This window comes from Aythya marila, assembly GCF_965140915.1.
Source record: "Aythya marila genome assembly, chromosome: 1".
NCBI lineage: Eukaryota > Metazoa > Chordata > Aves > Anseriformes > Anatidae > Aythya > Aythya marila.
Genome location: NC_139042.1, coordinates 123,860,433 through 123,882,094, shown reverse-complemented (window position 1 = coordinate 123,882,094; position 21,662 = coordinate 123,860,433). Strand labels below are relative to the sequence as shown.

At 38.4% G+C, this 21,662-nt stretch overlaps 1 protein-coding gene across 1 annotated transcript in view; it reads left to right on the top strand.

Annotated features, from left to right (window-relative positions):
• The window catches only part of MAN1A2 (mannosidase alpha class 1A member 2), a 135,221-nt gene that overhangs the window by 46,566 nt on the left and 66,993 nt on the right, over positions 1–21,662 (top strand). Inside the window, exon 3 of the mRNA XM_082783363.1 lies at positions 1,474–1,570. Within this exon, the coding sequence (XP_082639489.1) occupies positions 1,474–1,570 (97 nt within the window). The remainder of the gene's footprint in view (positions 1–1,473; positions 1,571–21,662) is intronic.

The following is a 21,662-nucleotide window of genomic DNA, read 5'->3' as shown; positions in this document are numbered from 1 at the left end:
TCAAATGAATTATGGCTGTGTGGGTTGGACGAGAATCTCTTGATAGTTATAGAGAGACGGGGACTTCATGGTTTGCATATCCCAGTAGGCAGCTTGGATACAGTTTAAAATGCTTGGGTTTACTGGATGCTGACTTCCTCTAAAAGAGAGCTGGTGTCTTGCTTCTATGTGAGCTAGTGCTAATAGGGCAAATGACTCCGTCTTACTTCTTAGCTGACATCTACTTGTCCCTTCATATTTTCTGTGAACATGGTGACCCTCAAATTACAATAAGAAAAACTATATTCCTGTAAATCATGGCATTTCCTTGCCCTGATATAATCAGCTTCTTAAAGGGTTAGTATAGGTCTACAAGTTGCATTAGCATAGTTTTTCCTCTTAGGGAACATTTCTCAAACTTGCGGATATTGTGATTTAAGTTCTGTACATTTGTGGAGGCTTTTGTTTATTTTAACAATATTTTAATATCAATTTTGAAGACACGATAGAAAAATAAGTTATATATAACACTGTGGATACAGCTGCATGGCTGTTGATTGAGAACTCCTGTTCAGAAAAGGTTTGTTTCTAACTTCCTTGTGTCTGGGGCAGTGGTTTTTAGAATCAGCTTTCCTCCATGGTACTTGCTTTGATCTGTTTAGGTAACTTACCTTATTTGATTAAACTGCATTTCTGTACTTTCAATTTTGCAGTTTGGTGGCTGCTAAATTTCAGCTGTATGCAAACAAGGAATTTTGAAAGTTCTAGCAAATACATAAGAGCACTGCTTAGCAGCTGATGTGTGCAACTAATACTCATGGTCCAACAAGACTTTTATTTTTTTTTAGTTTACTATGTAGCATAAATCCCTGTTAAAAAGAGTGTTTGGGGGAACAAGAAACCTGAAGCTGTGAATGAATTTTCTACTGCTTTGTTCATTATACTTTCTAAAGAACAAAATGAACAAAGTTTTTGGTATTTCTCATGGTAGAGGCTGTTCCGCAGTATATTTCTGTCAAGTAGGTGTTGCTAACAAAAAAAAAAATGTATTATGCCTTTTGCAACATTGTTTAGTCATGCTCTGATTCACCAGTGTAAATAATAAATAATTAGTGTAAATAAATCTTTTATGTTTCAGATATTGCTATTTGTTTATTTGTTTGTTTTCTTCAGGCTAGCAGCTTGAGTATTTGCCAGTATTTTTCACTAATTTCTTAATGTCTGTGTATATATTTAAGTCAAAGAAAAAGTAAGTGAACTAATGCAGAGCATCTTCTATCACAAGTTGAATAGACTTAAGTTGTTTTCAATACTTACTCATGATATATAACCTGACTTCTTAAATAAATAGAAATAGAAATAGTAGCAATATCAGTATGCTGGGACGAGTGAGAGAGATGAAGCCTCAAATAAGGAGTAAAATACTATATTTTTATGAAGTAGCTTCACAACATAACCGAATCCTATTTTTTTCCTATTTTTTCCCTCTCTTAGATGATGAAGCATGCCTGGGACAATTATAGGCAATATGGATGGGGACATAATGAGCTCAAACCGATTGCCAGGAAAGGACATTCCACCAACATATTTGGTAGGCTATGTTTTCTTTTGTTTGTTTGTTTGTTTATGCTATTCTCCTTGAACATCTATCCAAGTGTTCCAGTAAATTCTGTTTTAGTAGAAATGAGGATCACAGAATTGTCAGTTACTTCAGTTGTGGTTTAGTGAGTAACTTCACTAAACTATATTTTTGGGAGTAACCTGTTCTTATTGTTGCAAAAGCAAAGTCGTGTCTGTGCACACTGGTGATTTGTGTATGTGTGTGTATATATACACACACACACACACATATATATATATATATATACACATATACACTTATATATACATATAAGGTAGTGTGGTGATGATATTTGGGGATGCAATGAATGTACATTTGTCTTAAAAACAAAACTCTCACCTCTTGTCTAAATTTTCAAGTTTAATTCTTGGAGGATGATACAAGAAAGTGTTTGCAAGATGCTGAAAAGCTACTTGTAACAAGATGAATTTTTAAGTAGCTTTAAAAAAAAAAAAAAGTATATATAAGAGTGATGTTATCTGATGTGTGATCGTGATTATGAAACCTGAATAGAAGAAAGAAAAGTTGAAAAATATAGAAATTCAAGGGTGAGGAAAAGGTTCGAAGAAATTCAAAGGATGAAGGGAGAATATTTGAGCAATGGAGTGTGAATGTAAGTGTTACAAATGGCATTTTGAACAGTATGAAACATGAAGAAGGTAAAGATCAAGAAATTGAATAATATGCACTGCATATGTGTGATCAGAATAGATAACAAGACGGACTTTTCTTCCTTAAAATCTCAGCAATCTGCAGCACTACTGCTTTTTTTGGTATATATGCCTTAAGACAGAATAAGTGGAATTGTGATTGGAAAATAGCGAGTATTTTATTGGTGCTCATACCAGGAAAGAAATCTATTTTCTGTCTCCAATTTCGTAAGACTGACAGTATAAAAGAAGTAGTTGTGACTGTTGAGGACTGAGCCCTGGAGGCTCTCTAGGTTCATTTTCTGGTGTAACAAAACATATAACATTGGAGTTAGTGATTAAGGTTTGTATGGGCTTACATGGCAAGGTTTTGGTAGTGGGATCTGCAGGGGCGGCCTCTGTGAGAAGAGTCCAGAAGTTGCCTCATGTTAGGTAAGGGTCAGTTTGAGCCAGCTCCAAAATTGACCCACCACTGGCCAGAGCTGAGCCAATGAGTGACATTGAATGTGCCTCTATGAGAGCAGATTCAAGAAAAAAAACTGCTATTCAACAGCAGCTGGAAGAGTGAGGAGTGAGCACCAGCCCTGCAGACCCCAAAGACAGTGCAGCAGTAGGGCAGGAGGTGCTCCAGGCAGGCAGCAGCAGTTCCCCTGCGGCCTGTGGAGAGGCCCCTGGTGGAGCAGGCTGTCCCCCTGCAGCCCATGGGTCCCACATGGAGCATATCTCCACGTTGCAGCCCCCCCATGGGTGGAGGAGCCCCCGGTGGAGCAGGTGGATGTGGCCTGGAGGAGGCTGCGGCCCATGGAATGCCCCCGCAGGAGCAGGCCTGGGCCGGAGCTGCAGCCCGTGGAGAAGAGCCCACGCAGGAGCAGGGGGTCTGGGGGGAGCTGCCACCTCTGTTATATACCCCTGTTGGAGCCTGTGGAAAGCCCATGCAAGATCAGTTCAGGAAGAATGGTATCCCATGGGAGGAACCTGACACTGGAGCAGGGACACAGAGTGACCATGAAGAAGTGGCAGAGATGAAGTGTTAGGGTCTGACTGCAGCACCCATTTGCTGTTCCTCTGCACTGCTCAAGTAGAGGAGGTACACAAGGGTGTGTGAGTGTGTGTGTGGGTGTTTTTAATTTGCTTTTAGTTTTTTACTGCTCTAGCCTCTTAGTAATGGGCAATAAACTATATTACTCTCTCATACACTGAAGTCCGTTTTGCCTGCGACAGTAATTGGTGAGTGATCTCCCTGTCCTTATCTCAACTCTTGAGCCCTTTTCTTTTGTATTTTCTCCCCCTTTTCCTTTGAAGAGAGGGAGTGAGAGATCTGTGGTGGAGTTCCTCCAACCATCAGCGTGAAACCATCACAAGGATTAGCCTGGACTGGTCCAGAATGCACAACACCTAAGATGACTGACCAATGAAGTTCATGCATTTATTTTGAAATGCACAAAAGAGGGCTCTTCTAAGATTGTAGGGTGTGGTTTTTTGTTTGTTTGTTTGTTTGTTTTTAATTCTCTTGAGAGCTTCACACTGTGCTCATCTATTCTGTGGTATCTGAGAAAGGTACAAATTTTATCATTTAACCATTTTTTACACCAACAGAGTGTGATTATGCAGTGTATACCTTAAGTATTTTAGTATTTATTATGTTTGCTTGAGATCAAGATTTTTATTGGCTTTTATTATAATGTAATTGGCTAATGACGTTGTGTGAGGTTGGTTCTCGTTATAATTGGTATTTACTTTATTTACCCTGCTTTAAACTTCATATTTGTTTCTTATGGATGATAGAAATACAGATTAGGAAAACCTTCCAGAGGAAACTTATTCCAAACAATGAGTCAAATTACTTGTTTCAGAAGCTTTTTAATATTTAAAGGATTTTAATTTTTTTGGGGGGACTGTCCCTGCTATTATTCCCCATAAATATTATCTTGAAACCATTCTTATATCTTACCAAATTAACAAGCTGTGTTATAACATTATTTATATTCAAGCTGTTTTTTGTCAAATTTACATGTATGGTGAATGTCAACCTTAAAAAAAAAAAAAATGTATACTGGAGGAGAACAAGGCACTCTGCTTTTTTCCCCTGCTCTTAGCAATGGAGTGCAATCTTCTAAGAAGAGAAAATTTCTGAAATACTTTAAACAAATAAAAAACAACAACAAAAAAACCACGAACTTATAGTGCATGGAAGCCTTTTTAAATTCATAGGAGAGTAACTTCAGTTTGCATACCAGCCCTGCCATCAGCAAGGACTATTCACTTTTACTGCAAACAAATGGCTTGGAGTCTGGCATTGATTGCTTTTGTTCATGCACTGGAACGTGTTTTGTTACACTTCAGTATGATGTGAAAGGTGCTATTTGTTTTACTTCTCTATATTCCTTTATAAAGAAAATGATTGGGTCAGATGGAGCTGTCTGGGGGTAAGGTGAACAATTTAGCATGCTCAGGAGAAAAAAGCATCTGGAATGGACGGGGAGTTTGAAGAGTGAAATAGAAGAGTCTAAAACTTCAGTCAGCACTGAGCATAGTGCAAGGAGATAATGTGAGACTGCAGGGAAGAGCGGAGAGCAACGGGCTTCCGCTGTGACAGACAAAGACGTTTCTTACGTTTTCGAAGTACTGTGCAGTATGCTTAGGCAATTTCTCATTGCTACCTTGTAAATTGGCAATACTTTGAATTTCTATCAGAAAAAAATCTCTTTTTAGGCATCCCATGATGTAATTTGCTTTTTACCTAGTTGTCTGTCATCTCTAAATCATGGCTTCTCTGTATATTTTTTCCAGCTGATGAAGTTGTTATGAAAATTTTCAGTGTTCATTCACCTGTATGATTGTGTAGTCTTCACTGTTGAATTAACGTGTAATTCTGTTGATTAATTTGTTAAAAAAATGTTATTTCAGCATGTGAAATTATTATTTTTTCTTTATATGGCAAGCAAACATTTTTAATGTGTCTGATGCAATATTTTAGAATTATTTGGAATTACCGTTTTACTATATTTTTTTCATTTCACCTCTGCTTGCTTCTCTTATATCTCCTAATGAGGATTCAGGACCTTCTACTTGATTCACATTTGGAATGGTTATTCTTCGTAGTTTTAACATTGCTTTCTGAAAGAAATTGTAGACTTCTCCCACATTTAGGTCTGTGGTTCTCTTGTTCCTGCTAACTTTCCCAGTCATTTTTTTAAGTGCTGGTTCTTTTGAAATCCAGATGCTATTTTGTGTCATTTAATTTTTAGCCAAATCATGTTATGATTGCTCTGCTAAAGGCTATTTCAATGGAAAACTTTTCTGTAATATCCTCAGGATATATCAAATCTAAAATAGCATCAGCTATTGTTGACTTGGTGGGTGGTTGATGGAGAAGGGAAAAAAAATCTGTTGCTGTCGTACCAAGGACTATCCAGGCTGTATTGTTACTGCTAGTACGTTACCAATCTCTATTACCAATGACGACACCATTCCCAGTGGTATTTGCTTTTATAGAAGCATTACAGAACTCTTTTTGAAATCTGATTCTATTTTTAATAAAAAGCAGCTCAGCAAAAGCTGCTTTTATTGTTAATCCCAAAGATTATTTGACCCAAACTGTTTTCTGCCATTACTGGAGCCTGTTGTACTTCTATCTCAATTCATAGCATGTCTATGAGATTTAGCAAGGAGGTGGTAGCCTGGTTGACACAGCATCCTTTTGCATTGAATCTTGCAAATGAGGTAAATGTAATTCAATATAAAAAGTAAATAAGGCCGCAGGCTTCCCTGTTGGACTTCTTTTTCCGTCTGAGATAGTGTGTATTGATACCTATGCCAGGATGAACTTCAGTGTTCCCAGCATCACATGCTCTAGCAGAGTTCAGGATTGAGTGAGAAAAGGGAAGATGAGGTGGCCTTCACTGCTCTAATAAATCTTAATTCTAAGTCATTAAAAAAATAAATAAGAGAAGGTGATAAACTTCAAAGCAATATTCTCAGTGCCTCACTGAAGCATGCCTGCAAGAACATTTGTGGGCTGCCCCAATTAGTAGTTTGACTCTTAAAACAAAGCCTCCTGATGTTACATTAGGTGACCTGCAACTAGAATCTCTTGACAGCATTTCTGAGGTGTCTGACACTTATGACTGTAAAATGTAAAGTAGAGTCTTCTGAAAGTGTTGCCTATCAAACTGTGTAGTCAGTCAGCCAAAATCCTGAATAGTGCCTTTTCAGCAGTGGAGTCAAAGCATTGGTAGTATGGTGCTGCTTTTGAAAAGTGTAACTGGCAATTGATGGGCTTCTAAAGAGACTTACACGTAGATAACATGATACGAACCTTTATAGGTTCTGTATTGGTGAAACACAGATTATCTGCTTATTTGTAAAAGCTGCCTGCTTTTAAAAATCATAGATTTGTCATTTATTTCTGCCTTAGCAGAGAAGGTATGTTATTTTTCAGTTAACTTGATTTGCAGGTCTGCTAGTGTTTTTTGCAGCTGACCTTAAAAAAATAATTTTGGGCAGCTTAAGCTGCTGAAATAATTTGACAGCCTCATGGTGTTATTGTAGAGGTGGGGTTACATGGTATCTGGGGCAAGTTCTCATTGGAACACAAAGGATGTGAAAAAAAAAAAAAAAAAAGTCTGAAAGACTGGTGGGAAATGATGCATGTAGATAATGAGCAAGTACGACAAACCCTAAGCTTACTTTGGAAGGTTTTCAAGGCTTAGCTAAAACCACATCAGTTGCTAGTATTTTCAGATTGCCTTGCTGTAGTGTAATCTTGCCTGGGTTTATTCTTGGGGATCACAATAACTTTTTAAAGGTGTTTTGACCCAGCACTTGTTTGGTGACCCATAGGTGAACATTTTTTAGAAACACTGTTAAAATTACTCAGGCCAGATATGATTCAGGGACTTAAATTGTGTATTTGTGGCACCTTTTTGTTCAATATCTCATGAAATAATTACGGTTGCACAAGCTTTGAAGACCCCTTGTTAGGATTTAAATTGAGCTTTTTATATTGAAGGGTTTGTATTGGTCTTCAATTAAAAAAAAAAAAAGTTTGAGAACCTGAGCAACTGAATGAGAATCTGAATGAACCCAAACAGGGAAAAAAAAAAAAAAAAGAAAAAAGAAAAATGATCATAATCGTTAGCAACTCAGAACACTGGCCTCAGCATAAATAGAAATCACTGTTTGTCATCTGACCTGATGCTTTTTGAAATGAGGGCTCTGAAATCAATTTGTGGGTTTGGAGTAATCTTATCTAAGAATAAAATGAAGATGTGCGGTTTGTCATGTTATTATAAAGTATTTGATAAAGTAGTGATACAAACTTGCAAAATTATAATCATCTCCATGTACTAAAAGTGCATTTCTAAACTTTGCACTTGGACAGTTTCTGTCTAGAGATGAGCTGTATTATGTGAAGATGATCTGATAATGTACACACACATAGATAGATACACATCTAAATATATTTTCAAGGATGTCAGTAGATCTTTCCATAGGGATAACTATGTGGAATTTTTAGTTAGTAGACACTTGCATACAGACAGGCCTGTTCTCATGCACAAACATTTGAAAAAACTATTACTTCGTATTCTGTCATGCTATAACTCTCATGCCTCTATTGTGCTTTCATGCTTCTCCTGTTCTGTTATCTCATGCTATGCAAATGGTCAATTTAATCTGCAACATCTGCCAGCTGTGTTTTGGGATGTTGCATTCTAGGAGGAAGAGAAAATGGTGTATGAATTTACATTGCGTTTGCATTGTTGCCTTTGTTTTACCTAGTAAAGCCTTAAGGTTCCAATGCAGCGCCATTATCTCTCTCCTAACACATGACCAAATACAATGCTTTCTCTTTTACAAGGGTATTCTGTCTGGCATATTGAGTGACATATAATGTGCTTCTGGTTCATCTGTTTGGAAAAAATGAAACTTTGATGCGTAATGTGTCTTAACAAGCAAGATATATCACTGCAAACAACTTGAGGATTCAGTTGGGACAGTTAGTAAGCCAAACTTATTTTTTTCATTAACTTGCCAATTGATTACTTGGTTTCTACCCACTTGTTTCATGCATCCTGTTGCCTCGCGTAAAGCACAGCCCATCTCAGCTTTTTGCTACCAGCACCAGTGATAAACCCATGAGACCCAGGAGAACATCGCTGAGCCAGCTGCCTGCTACCAAAGAGAGCGTGCTGCTGCCTGCCTGGCAGAGCCTATGGCCAACTACTGCTGCAGCAGCGTGGGAAGCTCTCCTCTCAGATCTCTTTGTTGCTAAGCAATGGAGAACTGTCAGTGCATTTCTCTACGGTGCTGGAGAGCAGGAGTAGCAATGCTCCCAAGACCCATGGAGAAAATGCATTTGTCAGACTGCAAAGACGTGGGGTGGTTGCAAGAATAAGCTGAGTCAGGCAAAGGAGTTTATTTTCCCAGTATTTCTGGCAAGTACAGTATAGCTTAAGAGAATAATCCTATTTCTATGTGCAGTCTGTGATCTAGAAAATAAAAGGTGGAATACTTCTTGGTAGTGCTACAAGATTTTACAGATTATTTTTTTTTTGTACTACTCTGGAAAAATATTTATTAGACATTTTTGTCTTCTTCCATTGTATTGGTTCTTGGGCTCCTTAAACTGCTCTGACACTATTGTCTGCTGTTGTCTGATTATTTGTCATTAACTTTTCAAGTTCATATAATTGAGCATGAGGTTTTGCAGGCCTTCCATTTTGCTGTATTTTTGGCTGTCAAATAACCAACAAATATATAAAAATAATGGAGACAAAATACTTTTTTACTAGGAGGAAACTAGATGATATACCCAAAGGGGTGTATCACACAAAGGGATGACCATTCAGGAATATGGTTAAAAACTCGTGGTGTCTTTTCATTGTAAAAATCATAAGGTAGAGACAGACAGTAGAAAAAACTTATGCTCACTGTCCTTTTTCTGTGTATGCCTTTAGCCTCTGATTCCATGTGGAGGATAAATAAAAGCAATAAAGGAATAATGTGTATGTGTAAACAAATAGGTTCTTGGCTTCTTGTCATTTTGATGAAAAATATAGCAGCAAATGAAAGGAGAAAGAAACTGCTCACACTAACTAGTGAAGAGAGCTAATTGCATGACGCAAATTTCAGCCTGATCTCTGTATTTCAGAAAAAATATGAAAAGATAGAAAGCGTATTTTACTTAAAAGTAAATGAAACTGGCTTTCAGACAGCCATGTGCAGCAATGATCTCTGCAAAATCAGAAGTGAATGGCTACGCTGAGACGATGTTGAACATTATATGCACTGGCAATGTGTATTTTTTTTCTCAGTAATGTGAATTTTGGAAATACAAAATTTTAAGAAAGTACATAATTGTCATGAATTACTGGCCTAATCTGGAATGAGGAGAGTGTTCTGATAATGCGAGAAAAGTTTCCTCAGGTTGGATGAAAGGTCAAACACGATAATTACTCTTCCACCAAAAACTGAAAACAGTAGGTGCTTATGGACAAAACGTAAGAACTTGAAAAGCACGTGGTTATTGGCTGTTTCTCAGAGTACTGTCCGGGCTTATGGAATTTTATGTGGTGTTACTGATTCTGGGCTCAGAGGCAACAAGTTTTACTTAATAACCTTTAGTTTATTTTTCCATTATTTTGTTGGATCTGTTTTTGAGTTTATGCAAACTTAAGAGCACCCACAATGTGTCGTTACAAGTGGTTCCACAGCTTTGAACTTTTGAACTTTTTTTGGTTTTGAACTGTCTGCACACTGTATCAGGTAACAAATTTTGGTGTTGAAGCAGAACCTGAAGAAAACATCCATAATGAATCTTTTCCTTGCCTTTCATGAGTTTGTAGAACTGTACATAGCCTCAGTTGTGTGTCTGTCTTCTATGGAGATTATTGGTCTAAGCCATTTCTCATACACAGGTGTTTTTACTCCCTATACGTTGCTGTCTCTTTACTCTAATGTTTTCAAATTTTCCTGTTGAGAGGGAAATCAGCAACTTTTTGTTCTGATTGTTCACTGTTCCTTTTTTAATTGTACTTTGCGTTTTTCAGACAGCTTATGGAGTCTAGAATGTCAATATAGGATGGCTTCTTTGTGTTAGCATTCCTTTCAGTATCCACATCCAGAGTGTACACCATTTCCAAATCATAGAATCATGTAGAACGGCTCAGGTTGGAAGGGACCGTAAAGATCATCAGTTCCACACCCACCCTGCCATGGGCAGGGATGTCACCCACTAGATCAAATGATTTATTAATATGTGCAATAGCATGTATCCAAGCATTCATCTCTGTACAACCTCACTGGTGATTTCCCTTCACAGTAATTGTTTATTTGTACTTTACTATCTTTTAAATCATTATCCATTTGTGAGAGAATAATTTTCTCTTATCCTGTGACAGTTTTTTCTTAAGAATCTTTAATAGTTGTTCTCACATATCTTCCAAATCTATTCTCTAGTTGGTTGACTTCTTAGACTTAACGTTGTTGCTAACATATAACTTCCCTCTACAATAACTCTTGACTCTTCCTCAGTTCATCTAATTTAAATTTCTGCTGATGCTGCTAATTGGGCAAGTAGTATTTTGTAAACATTACTTTGCTTCACTGCAGTAGAGGTGGTGTTTTATTCAGAATATGGCTCTAATTTCTCTAAAACTTGCAAATGAGTGCAAGAAGGATGCAATTTCTCTGTTCATTCGCTCTTAATTGCTTACAGTGCTGGTGCCATAAAAACAGCTGTAGTTGGCTAAGAACATTTTTTAAACATTACTACTGTTTTGTCAAATTGTCATGTGTGCCTATGCATATGAGGATATTTCACCGTAAGAAGCTGTTGTCTTCTGTTCTTCCTTTTAATACTACAGTATTCCCATGGAATGCTTCATGCCCAGTGTGTATTAACTCATGTACTTCCTATTTAGATTCAGTCATCTCAATAGCTTTTTTTTTTTTTATGTGTTTCTGAACTGATGGTGCTAAATGTTATGTTGTTACTCAGAAGATTGAAAACTCTGCCTTTAAAAAATATATAATTAAATGCAAATGCAAAGTGAGATTAGACAAGCACATCTTATTTCTGTAACCTGCTTTATAGAAGAGTGAGGTTCACATCTACATCAAATAGTAAGGAATAAATTAAATCATTAGAATTCAAGGTTCAAGATCATGTGGAGAATTTTTATGATCTCTAGTACCATCATATCCTGCTTTTCTCATATAAACCAGATTATTTGCTCTGCGGAACAAAAAATATGTTTCCCATTGGGAATCTTTGGGCTTCCATTTGTTTTGGTTTGGTAATTATTTAGATTGCAGGACTGCTATTCCTGAATTTTAACTCGTTTCCTATCATTTGGAATTATGAACAGAACGTGCAATATGGAAAAGAAATTAAGAATGTGTATTTTGGATGGTGTTTCAATATTAAGTAAACAGGCGTGACAACTAAATAAGGATTAGTATACTTGAACTTTAAATACGTAAGGACAGCAGCGTGAGCATGCATACAGAATTGGAGGCAGATGCAAGTATGCTTTGCTGTCATCTGAAGCCTGCTGTGAGGCAGCTGTAATTCAGAAACTGCTCAACCATGTGAGTGCAGCATTGTGACTGTGCCTCATATACTTTGTCTTCAGTCAGAGATTATTCATTCAAGGTTTGCACCATTCTGATGAAGTTACATGGCTATCCAACTGAAATTAGTTCTCCTTCAGTTTAGAGAGAGTTTATGAGGTGGTTTGGACCAAAGCGTGTAGAAGTGGCCCGTATTTTTGTTTATCTGAAGATGGAAAAGTTTATGTGACATCATAACTTAGAGGAGTGTCTTTTGTGATGCTTTTCCTACTGCATAGCTGGTAAAGAAGTTTTGTTTACAATTATCTGTAAGAACTTGTATCTTTACAATCTTGAAAGGTCAGTAGTTAGCTCACTTTGTATGTGAGGTGCAGGAATGCAGTTCACACAACCATTCCTGAGTCCAGATAATACTTGGCTCTCTTATTTACTGTCAGATATAAGTTTTACCATGTTCGCTGCTGGTTTTAACTGTCCACTGCCTGCATTTAGATTCTGCAAACTTCTGAGCCATTGTTCACAGATACTCTTCCCTTTAGAATTTCATTTCCTGATTTCTCAAAATAAAGCTGCTCCAGATGTGTATTTTTATTTATTTTTTTCATATGTGTAGCTCATTGCCATCGCCTTCACTTCTCGTCTGTCATTCTGCCTCTTCTCTGACACACTTCCATCCTCTCATGTTCCTCCTTTGTACTCAATTTAATGCCATCTCCTCTCCCTTGTTGCTTTCTTACTCCATAGCTCATTCTCATCTTTTCCTTCTCACACTGAAGCCTTTTGTTTATCACTAGGTTTCATCCTTATACTAACTTAGATCGTATTTCCAGTGTTAGTCTTACTTATAGGCTACACACAATCCATTAATTCCTCCTTCTGTCTACAGTAATTCAGTTTTCTGCTTATGCTTAAAAAATACAAATAAAAAAAAAAAGCAAAGATGATAGAGAAACTTGATGATAGAGCAAATCAAAACAGTCTGATACTTATATGCCAAGCCCTATTAAAATTAGTTATGTGTATATTCAGGCTTTGTACTAGAGGGACTGCATTTAGCACTTGTATGAATTTTGAATTAAGCTGAAGGACCAAGGAGGATTTATTTGGAGAGCAAAGCAAAGCAATCAGGTGAAGTTCACTGAAGAGACAGGTTTACTGTAATATAAATTCTTAGGCAAAGATTTTAAATTTGAGTCTTTAGGACGTCGCTATTTAAACAGCAGTTTAATTGATAGTATCCACCTGTAGGTTCCCTTTTCTATAGATTCGAAGAACAAAGACTTAGCATACACTTCAATGCTTCATTCCTATTACTTCCTCATTTATAAAATAAAGCAAAGCATTATAATCAATTATTTAATGTTGTTTATATGCTAAAATACTTTAAGTGTCTGGTAGAAAAGATTAGGGACTCCTTTTCATGCTGTCTATTATCAGCAAATTAACAGAACTAAGCAATCAACAAGCTTAGTGTTTTGTTCTGCTTTTTTAATTAGTCTAAAATTTTAAACACAATTGGCTTCTCCATGGATACTTAAAGGCTTATTCAGTGCATTTTAAGGCTGAGCTGAAATCATACGTTGCAGTTTTGTATGAAATGTATTGTTTCATTGACTAATTCTGAGGCACTTGTTTTCACGGTGGAATTAAATTCTGTTCAAAAGTTTAATTCATTTTCTTAAACATTATCTTGTTCATTGTGAGTCATTAAGATATTTTACAAGTGGTATGCTCCAGTAGTGGCAGCTTTATTGCCAGAGCCTCATTAAAGATAAAGACGACTGGTTTGATAATTGTTTGCTTTTAATTTTCATGTTGTATATTTTTCTGCCAGGTCTGTAATTGTCTATCACATTAAGAAATCCTGTTGCTGCAGTTTAAATTAGATTCTTTGAATCTTTTTAGATAGAAATTGCTATACTTTCCCTAGATCTGTATAGTCTTGCCCAGTCTGCATGTTTTAGCCCCTCTCAAACTGGCCAGGCAAGACTACTGATAATGAGAATGTTTTTTTTAAGACTGTAATAACTCTGTTTAGTATCAGGTTGAGTTTATCAAGGAAGCATTTTCACTCCCATGCTGGGGATTAATATACCTTCCTGTGTGAAAAATAACAATGATAATCTTTTAGATTCAAAGCGTGCCAGGGAGGGTTTCCTTGAGGAGGTTCGAGATTTCCCCTTTTGTTTCTGGAATCACTGCAGCAGGATAGGGAGGATCCGCTCTGAGCTGGAGCACATTCCAGACATTGGGATAGTGTGGCTGTAGTGCTGTACCGTGCTGAAGTCCAGATCACCCACTTGAGCGGAATTTTAACTTTGAACTATCCTCTCAAGACTGTGCTCCTCTTAGATTCTTTCTGCAGATTGATTCCCCTGGTGAAACACGCCAGTAATCAAAGATGTTCTGCACCAGTAGAAGTAGGTTCTTCTTCCAGCAGATGATGTCTGTCCAGGGCCATGAAATAAATGAGAACTGGGACTTGGTCACTGTGACAAATACTGTTTCTGCCACAAAAGGTTTGTTAGAATCTTAAAGTTTTATCCATTTTATTTTATGATATAGAGTCACAGAATGCTTTGGGTTTAAAAGGACCTTAAAGATCATCTAATTCCTCTACTTCCATGAAAGGGGCATCCACAGCTTCTCTGAGCAAACTGTTCTGGTGCCTCACCACCCTCAGAGTAAAGAATTTCTTCTGGATATCTAATTTAAATCTGCCCTTTTTAAGTTTAAAGCCATTATTCCTAGTCCTGTCACCATACTCCCTGATGAAGAGTCCCTCTCCTGCTTTCTTGTAGGCCCCCTTTAGGTACTGGAAGGCTACAATGAGGATATAAGGCAATTGTCTTCAATAACATCCTAGGTACTTGTTTTTCTTCAAGCAATCTTAACACTTTCTTTAACTTTTATGGTTGGTGGTGTTATCTGTAGATTGACCATGTAAGTAAGAAGAAGAATCTCTAATAGATTCCTTTATATTTTTGTCACTGGTTTAGGAAGTATTAAAAACCTATCTTTATTTTAAAGGAACTAACGAGCATTCCACTTTTGGGTCTTTCATGTGCTGCCTTTTCTACTTGATAAAGTATTTCTTTTTCAGTCATTGCATAAGATTGAAGGGTGAGAATGGTTACAGGTGCCAGTTAGGCCTGTTGTATATGACTTTCATTGGAGAAGGAGTGGCCTTGTGGTTGTCTTTCCTTTTCACAGAATCACAGAATTTCTAGGTTGGAAGAGACCTCAAGATCATCGAGTCCAACCTCTGACCTAACGCTAACAGTCCCCACTAAACCATTTCCCTAAGCTCTACATCTAAACGTCTTTTGAAGACTTCCAGGGATGGTGACTCCACCACTTCCCTGGGCAGCCTGTTCCAATGCCTCACAACCCTTTCAGTGAAGAAGTTCTTCCTAACATCTAACCTAAAACTCCCCTGGCTCAACTTAAGCCCATTCCCCCTCGTCCTGTCACCAGGCACGTGGGAGAACAGGCCAACCCCCACCTCGCTACAGCCTCCCTTGAGGTACCTATAAAGAGCGATAAGGTCGCCCCTGAGCCTCCTCTTCTCCAGGCTGAACAAGCCCAGCTCCCTCAGCCGCTCCTCGTAGGACTTGTTCTCCAGGCCCCTCACCAGCTTTGTCACCCTTCTCTGCACCCGCTCAAGCACCTCGATGTCCTTCTTGTAGCGAGGGGCCCAAAACTGAACACAGTACTCGAGGTGCGGCCTCGCCAGAACTGAGTACAGGGGGATGATCACCTCCCTAGCCCTGCTGGTCACACTGTTTCTGATACAAGCCAGGATGCCATTGGCCTTCTTGGCCACCTGAGCACACTGCTGGCTCATATTCAGCCGACTATCCACCATCACTCCCAGGTCCTTCTCTGCCTGGCAGCTCTCCAACCATTCCTCTCCCAGCCTGTAGCTCTGCTTAGGGTTATTGCGCCCCATGTGGAGGACCCGGCACTTGGCCTTGTTGAACTTTTAGGCTGGTTTCCTTGAGTTGGTTGTTGCAGCCCTGCTTTGACCTAGAGTGCACTTTGATAATGAGAGATCCATTTGAATACACTGTGTTTCCTTAAATTTGTGGCATCTGTGGTCTGCCTAATCAGAACTGTTTTAGCAGTGCCATGGTGTGGGTCCACCCTGCCTTTCTTTAGTACTTGGTGCAGACTTTTTTGTCATGTAAAAACTCTGACAGGGAGCTTCTTTAAAAGGTCTTTGGATAGATGTGAAGTGTGTTGTAATATTCATGTGTTAGAGCACAGCAGACAGTAAAGGGGAAAGAAAGAAAAAATACTTTCTATAGTTCTAGTTACTTGAAATCTGTTGGCCATACAAATTACAGCTTTGTTTTTTCTTGAGTCTCATCACCTCTTGCAGCTCAGTACCACATGGCCACTTGCTCACTTCCCATTTCACCTAGTGGAACTGGGGAGAGAATAGGAAGACCAAAAGCGAGAAAGCCCTTGGGACAAGATAAAAATTGTTTGATAAATGAAGACAAAGGAATGTCTGTCTGCCTCTTCCTCCCTCCTTTGCACTTAGTTTTTTTTGCTAAGCATGATGTTATACAGTATGGACTGTCCATTGGGTCAGCTTGTGTCAGCTGTCCCATTTGTGTTCATCCCATCTTCTTGCCCATATCTGGCTTACCGACTGGCAGAGGCGGAATGGGAAAAACCATAAAGCCTCAATACTCTGCAAAGACTGCGCAGCAGTAGCCAGAACTCTGGTTGTGGTATCAACTCTGTTTCAGTCACAAATACAAAACACAGCACCATGTGGCTGCTATGAAATAAACTTATTCCATCCCAGCCAGACCCAGTATAGCTGCTCAGCCCTCAATTCAGGCTAATAAAAGCCCTCACAAAAATGTTTTCCAGTAACAAGATTTGTGTGTGGTATATATGTGTTTAAGTAAAGAATAGATGTGGAAGACAGGTCAAATAATCAAAGTATCTGTGAAGTACCTTCTTGATGATTACTTTTCAACTCAGAGTGCATTACTGAAGTTTTGCTGTCAAAAGATTTATCATTTTGTTCCTTATTTATATAATGTGGCAATGTCTCAAATTTTGAGGTCTTCTGTGATCATAATTCATCAGAACAGCTTGTTCGGTTTTTCTAGTACCTCAGTGCTCACAGTCTTTTCAGCTTCTGCATAATAAATACACTAAGCAGTTCTGTAGCTAGTATGAAACTTTATAAATCTCTACACTTAACCTTATGGTAGAATGAAAATGGGCTACTTATTGTCTTCATATTTCTTTTGTCATGGAACACACGACAAGATTTTTTTTTCTAAATACTTTGATAGTCTCTTGTGAGACTTTAAAAAGTGCAAGTAAAGCAGTTCTTCACCTAGCACTTCAGCATATTGAAAGAATTTTAGAGGAAAGAAGTGGAAGACCAATTTTCTCTTAATGGCCCTGCTGCTTACAGATAGTCATATCATTTGCTAGGTATTTCAGACTCTGGATTAATGTGCTATCAGACCAAGGAATTATTTGTCTAATCTCAGGAAACTGAAGTCTATCTAAATATAAACCTGACTTACTATTTTGCAATCCTTTCAAATAATATTCTTGCTTAATGAGTGTGCATAATTTTGTTAATAGTTGAGCTATTTTGCTGCTCAGTTCCTTCCATTAGCTCATGATGGATGTTCTGTTTTATTTAGAAGAACGAGTATTGCATTCATTAGGCAAACTTCATTAAATTTGGAGTTCAATCAACTAGAACTGTAATTATATGAAGAGGAAACTTCCTAATCTGACATTTGTAAAACTGAGCCCTTTTGGAATCAGTTATTACCTTATGCAACATGACCAATGAGCCTTTGTATTGAACAGAGGTGGACCCTGGGAGGAGTGCCTTCAGCTAGGGAAAGTGTTATGTTCTATTATGATTTAATTGTTTTATAGCTTTTTTAACCACAATGAGACATCTGCTCTCTATGTATCAGGAGCAATAACGCATCATATTGGTTAAAGTGGTAGTAGGCATGCTATACTCCTCTTAACTGTTATCTCTTTGTTTATAGTGTGCTGTATTACTTTTCAAATAACACGCGCAATTTAAGTCCATGACTACCCTCTTGTCCTTTAAGGCAAAATTTATGAATCTTGTCATGGCTATGAAATTTTAAAAACAAACAAACGAACAAAAAACCCATACTGTGTTATGAATGGAAAATGACTTACTTTTGAGAGTTCATGCTGAATGGTTTGAATCAGCATCAGGAGTGGGGAATTATAGCTGTCTATCCGTTTTAGTCTATTTTCCCTATAGCACTGTGTGAGACCCTAGTACAGACCAGTGATCTTTGAACTCTTCCTGCTTCAGATTTCAGCTGTTGCCTTACTGGTACAGCAATGCATTTTAATATGGAAGAAGATAGCTATAACAGCATCATTGCCTATTCTGATTAGGTTATGAACCACATCGCTATGATTCTATGAATTCAGCAGAAGCTTTCTGTATTTTGGATCAAGTTAAGAATGACATCTCCTACACAGAGACATCTGGAGTCCTCCAAGAGAGAGAAGCTGAAAGCAATTCATTAATTTGAATCTCTCACCCACCGTAGCAATAGTTTTAAGTTGAACCTATCTTGCAACATAGGGTGGCCAAGCTGTTATGTTAAGATTGTTATTCTCTGTAATGGAATTGGGCACTGAGCTGAAGGTGTTAAACCTTACAGTACTTACACACTGCACTGAATTAATTTTCTGAGAGTTACATGGATGCCTGGTGGCCACCTTGTCAAAGGATATGTCTTTATGCCCAGATGTACCCTCTGTTCTTGTAGATACAAGATTTCTGGGAATGAGCTTCATGTTTTGGACTCCTGCCTCTTGATGAAAGGGGTGCACAAGAGTGGAATTAGCTTGCTTTGTGCTGCCTGATTGACACTTAAACAGGAGAAGACTGGGTAGAGAATCTCTTGCAACATGTCTTCTGTCATCTCTTGACTTTTGGAATTGTGTTCAGCTCAAAAGGTTTAACAACCAAAGAGTGCTCTTCTTAGTCTTCCTCAGGAATGATGTGCTGGTGAGGAGTTAGGATTAGTTATGTAAGAATATGCTATATGTAAGAAGAAAAAGGAAAAATAAACCAAATAGAGGTGAAATAACAGCCTACTTATAAGAAGAGAAATGAATCTATTTTTATGTGTTGGGATGTAAATGCTGTTCTTAAGAGACCATTTTAAGAAATGATTGAGCTGTCATTTGTAACCCAAAAGCTACAACCATATTGATCTGCATCTCAGAAACAGGTACCTGTCACTGCTCAAGGAAGTGGCATGTATGAGCAACAGTGGCTTTTATCAGTAATGTTTTGCTGGATGTTTGTGGGTCTAGGAAGGATAGACATAAAAGAGGAGAGAGAGAATCAAACAGGTAGCACAAGAGAGAGCCTGAAAAAGCTGTTGGAGAGTGGCTCAGAAGATGCTCCAGGTATGAACCTACCCCTTTAATTGACTCTTGGGGGAAAAATGCTGAGAAGCTTGCTTTGTTCTGTTGGACTGTGTGTGTTTTTGTGACTGCCAACAGTGCTAGAGGGTCTTGTGTGAAACAGGTTGTCATTGTATCCCTATTCACTCAAACACCGTGTGTATTTGAAAACTGTTTTCATTGTGGTTTAAGTAACAGTACAGAAATTACTTTGAGTGCCATAGCGGTGTAACACATTCTAACTTTATATCAGAAATACTTTGTCAGGTAATACTGAAATCAGTCCTTGTGTTATGGTCTGATTGGTGTGTTTGTGAAGTGAAAAATTAGATAACTGGTCATATTAGGCTTACGAAAAGGTACAAAGTTAAGTGCATGCTGTTGTTCTGCTCAAAGCAAACCCTATTGCAAGCAGTGGAATCCAGAACTTAGCTGGAGGTGTTAAGCTGTGCAGTATGTACGCACTGTACTGAATTAATTTCACTCCTGAGAGTTATAGGTGTTCCTGGTAGCCAACTTGTCAAAGCATATGTCTACTAATTAATCTTAAGAAAGGTAGTATATCCTTATCTATACATGAATATTCTTAATGCACCACTGCTTTCCATATCTGGTTCATTCAAATTCATTAAAATAGTTACACATCTATTTTTGAAGAAATTAGTTGGCAATTATTTTGTGATCAAGACTGTTGTGTTTAATTTTCGTTATTTAGAGAATGAAATTCCTGCAAATGGAATTAAATGTGCATGCAAGTATCAGTCATAGGTGTTTAAAAGAACTACTATGGAGGTGATGACTCAATTGAGTTATTGTAATGCATGAGGTAAAATAAATAAATAAATAATCCCTAAATACATGAAATGCAGGAATAAATGAATAGAAACAAGCAAGCAGCAACACTGCCCTGTAGAAATTAAATTATGGATGAAAAGCACATTAACAAAATAAAATTGGGTTAACTTTTTAATGGACCACTGTCATAAGATTGTTAATCATATAGTTATTGTACCCTTCATAGAATACTGGTATGAACAATGACATTTGGCTATTTTGTTACTGTCTAGGAAGTTTTATACACTCCGTGAAAAATAAATAATCCCATGCATATCTAATTATCTTGCATTCCTCCATAAAGAAAGACCTCTGCCTAGTAAGTGAGTTGGGGTGGCTTTAAAAGGTTACAGTTTGTCCTGTGTTGTTTGTCGTCTTTTTGCAAGAGGATAGGAAGGCTCTGCAGGGGGACCTGGACAGGTTGGATCAATGGGCAGAGGCCAGTGGGATGAGGTTCAGCATGGCTAAGTGCCAGGTCCTGCACTTTGGCCACAACAACACCATGCAGCTCTACAGTCTTGGGGCAGAGTGCCTTGAAAGCAGTGCAGTGGAAAAGGATCTGGGGTGCTAGTTGATGCTCGCCCAAACGTGAGCCGGCAGTGTGCCCAGGTGGCCAAGAAGGCCAATGGCATCCTGGCTTGTATCAGGAACAGTGTGGCCAGCAGGACCGGGAGGTGGTTGTCCCCTTGTACTCAGCTCTGGTGAGGCTGCACCTTGAGTACTGTGTTCTGTTTTGGGCCCCTCAGTAGAAGAAGGACATTGAGGCCCTGGAGCATGTCCAGAGAAGGGCTATGAAGCTGGTGAAGGGCCTGGAACACAAGTCCTGTGAGGAGCGGCTAAGGGACCTGGGGTTGTTTAGTCTGGGGAAGAGGAGGCTCAGGGGCGACCTTATGGCTCGCTAAAGCTGCCTGAAAGGAAGGTGTGGGAAGCTGGGGGTCAGCCTCTTCTCACAGGTAACTAGCAACAGGACAAGAGGGAATAATCCCAAGTTGTGCCAGAGGAGGTTCAGATTGGAAATTAGGAGAAATTTCTTCTCAGAAGCAGTCAGGCATTGGAACGGGTTGCCCAGGGAGGTGGTGGAGAAACCATCCCTGGGGACATTTAAGGAAAGGTTGGATGTGGCTCTTAGGGACATGCTCAGTAGTAAATGTTGGGAAATGCAATGCATCAGTGCATGGATTGTTTTATCTCGTTTACCAATTGTTTTATCTTGTTTTTGTGGGTTTGTTTTTAAACACTTCTGCCCTAGAATTCCTAATAGTTTTTTGAATCTGAATTTCTTTCTGTCCCTTAATTGTTACAAAGGGGAGTTGCTCATGTTAAGGTTATGAAAGCAGGTAAGTTTTTTTTTTTTATGTCTTTAGTCATTTTTTCTCCCCAGATTCCAAACTATGTCAGAGAACTTAAGCTTTGAAAGGGATACACTCCTCTTTTGTAGCTGCTTATTCCTTGCTCAGTTGGACTATTTGTTATATTGTCATCTTCTAGTAACTTTGCTTTGCAACTGCTTGGGATATTTTCTCATGCCTGTGATGTTCAGG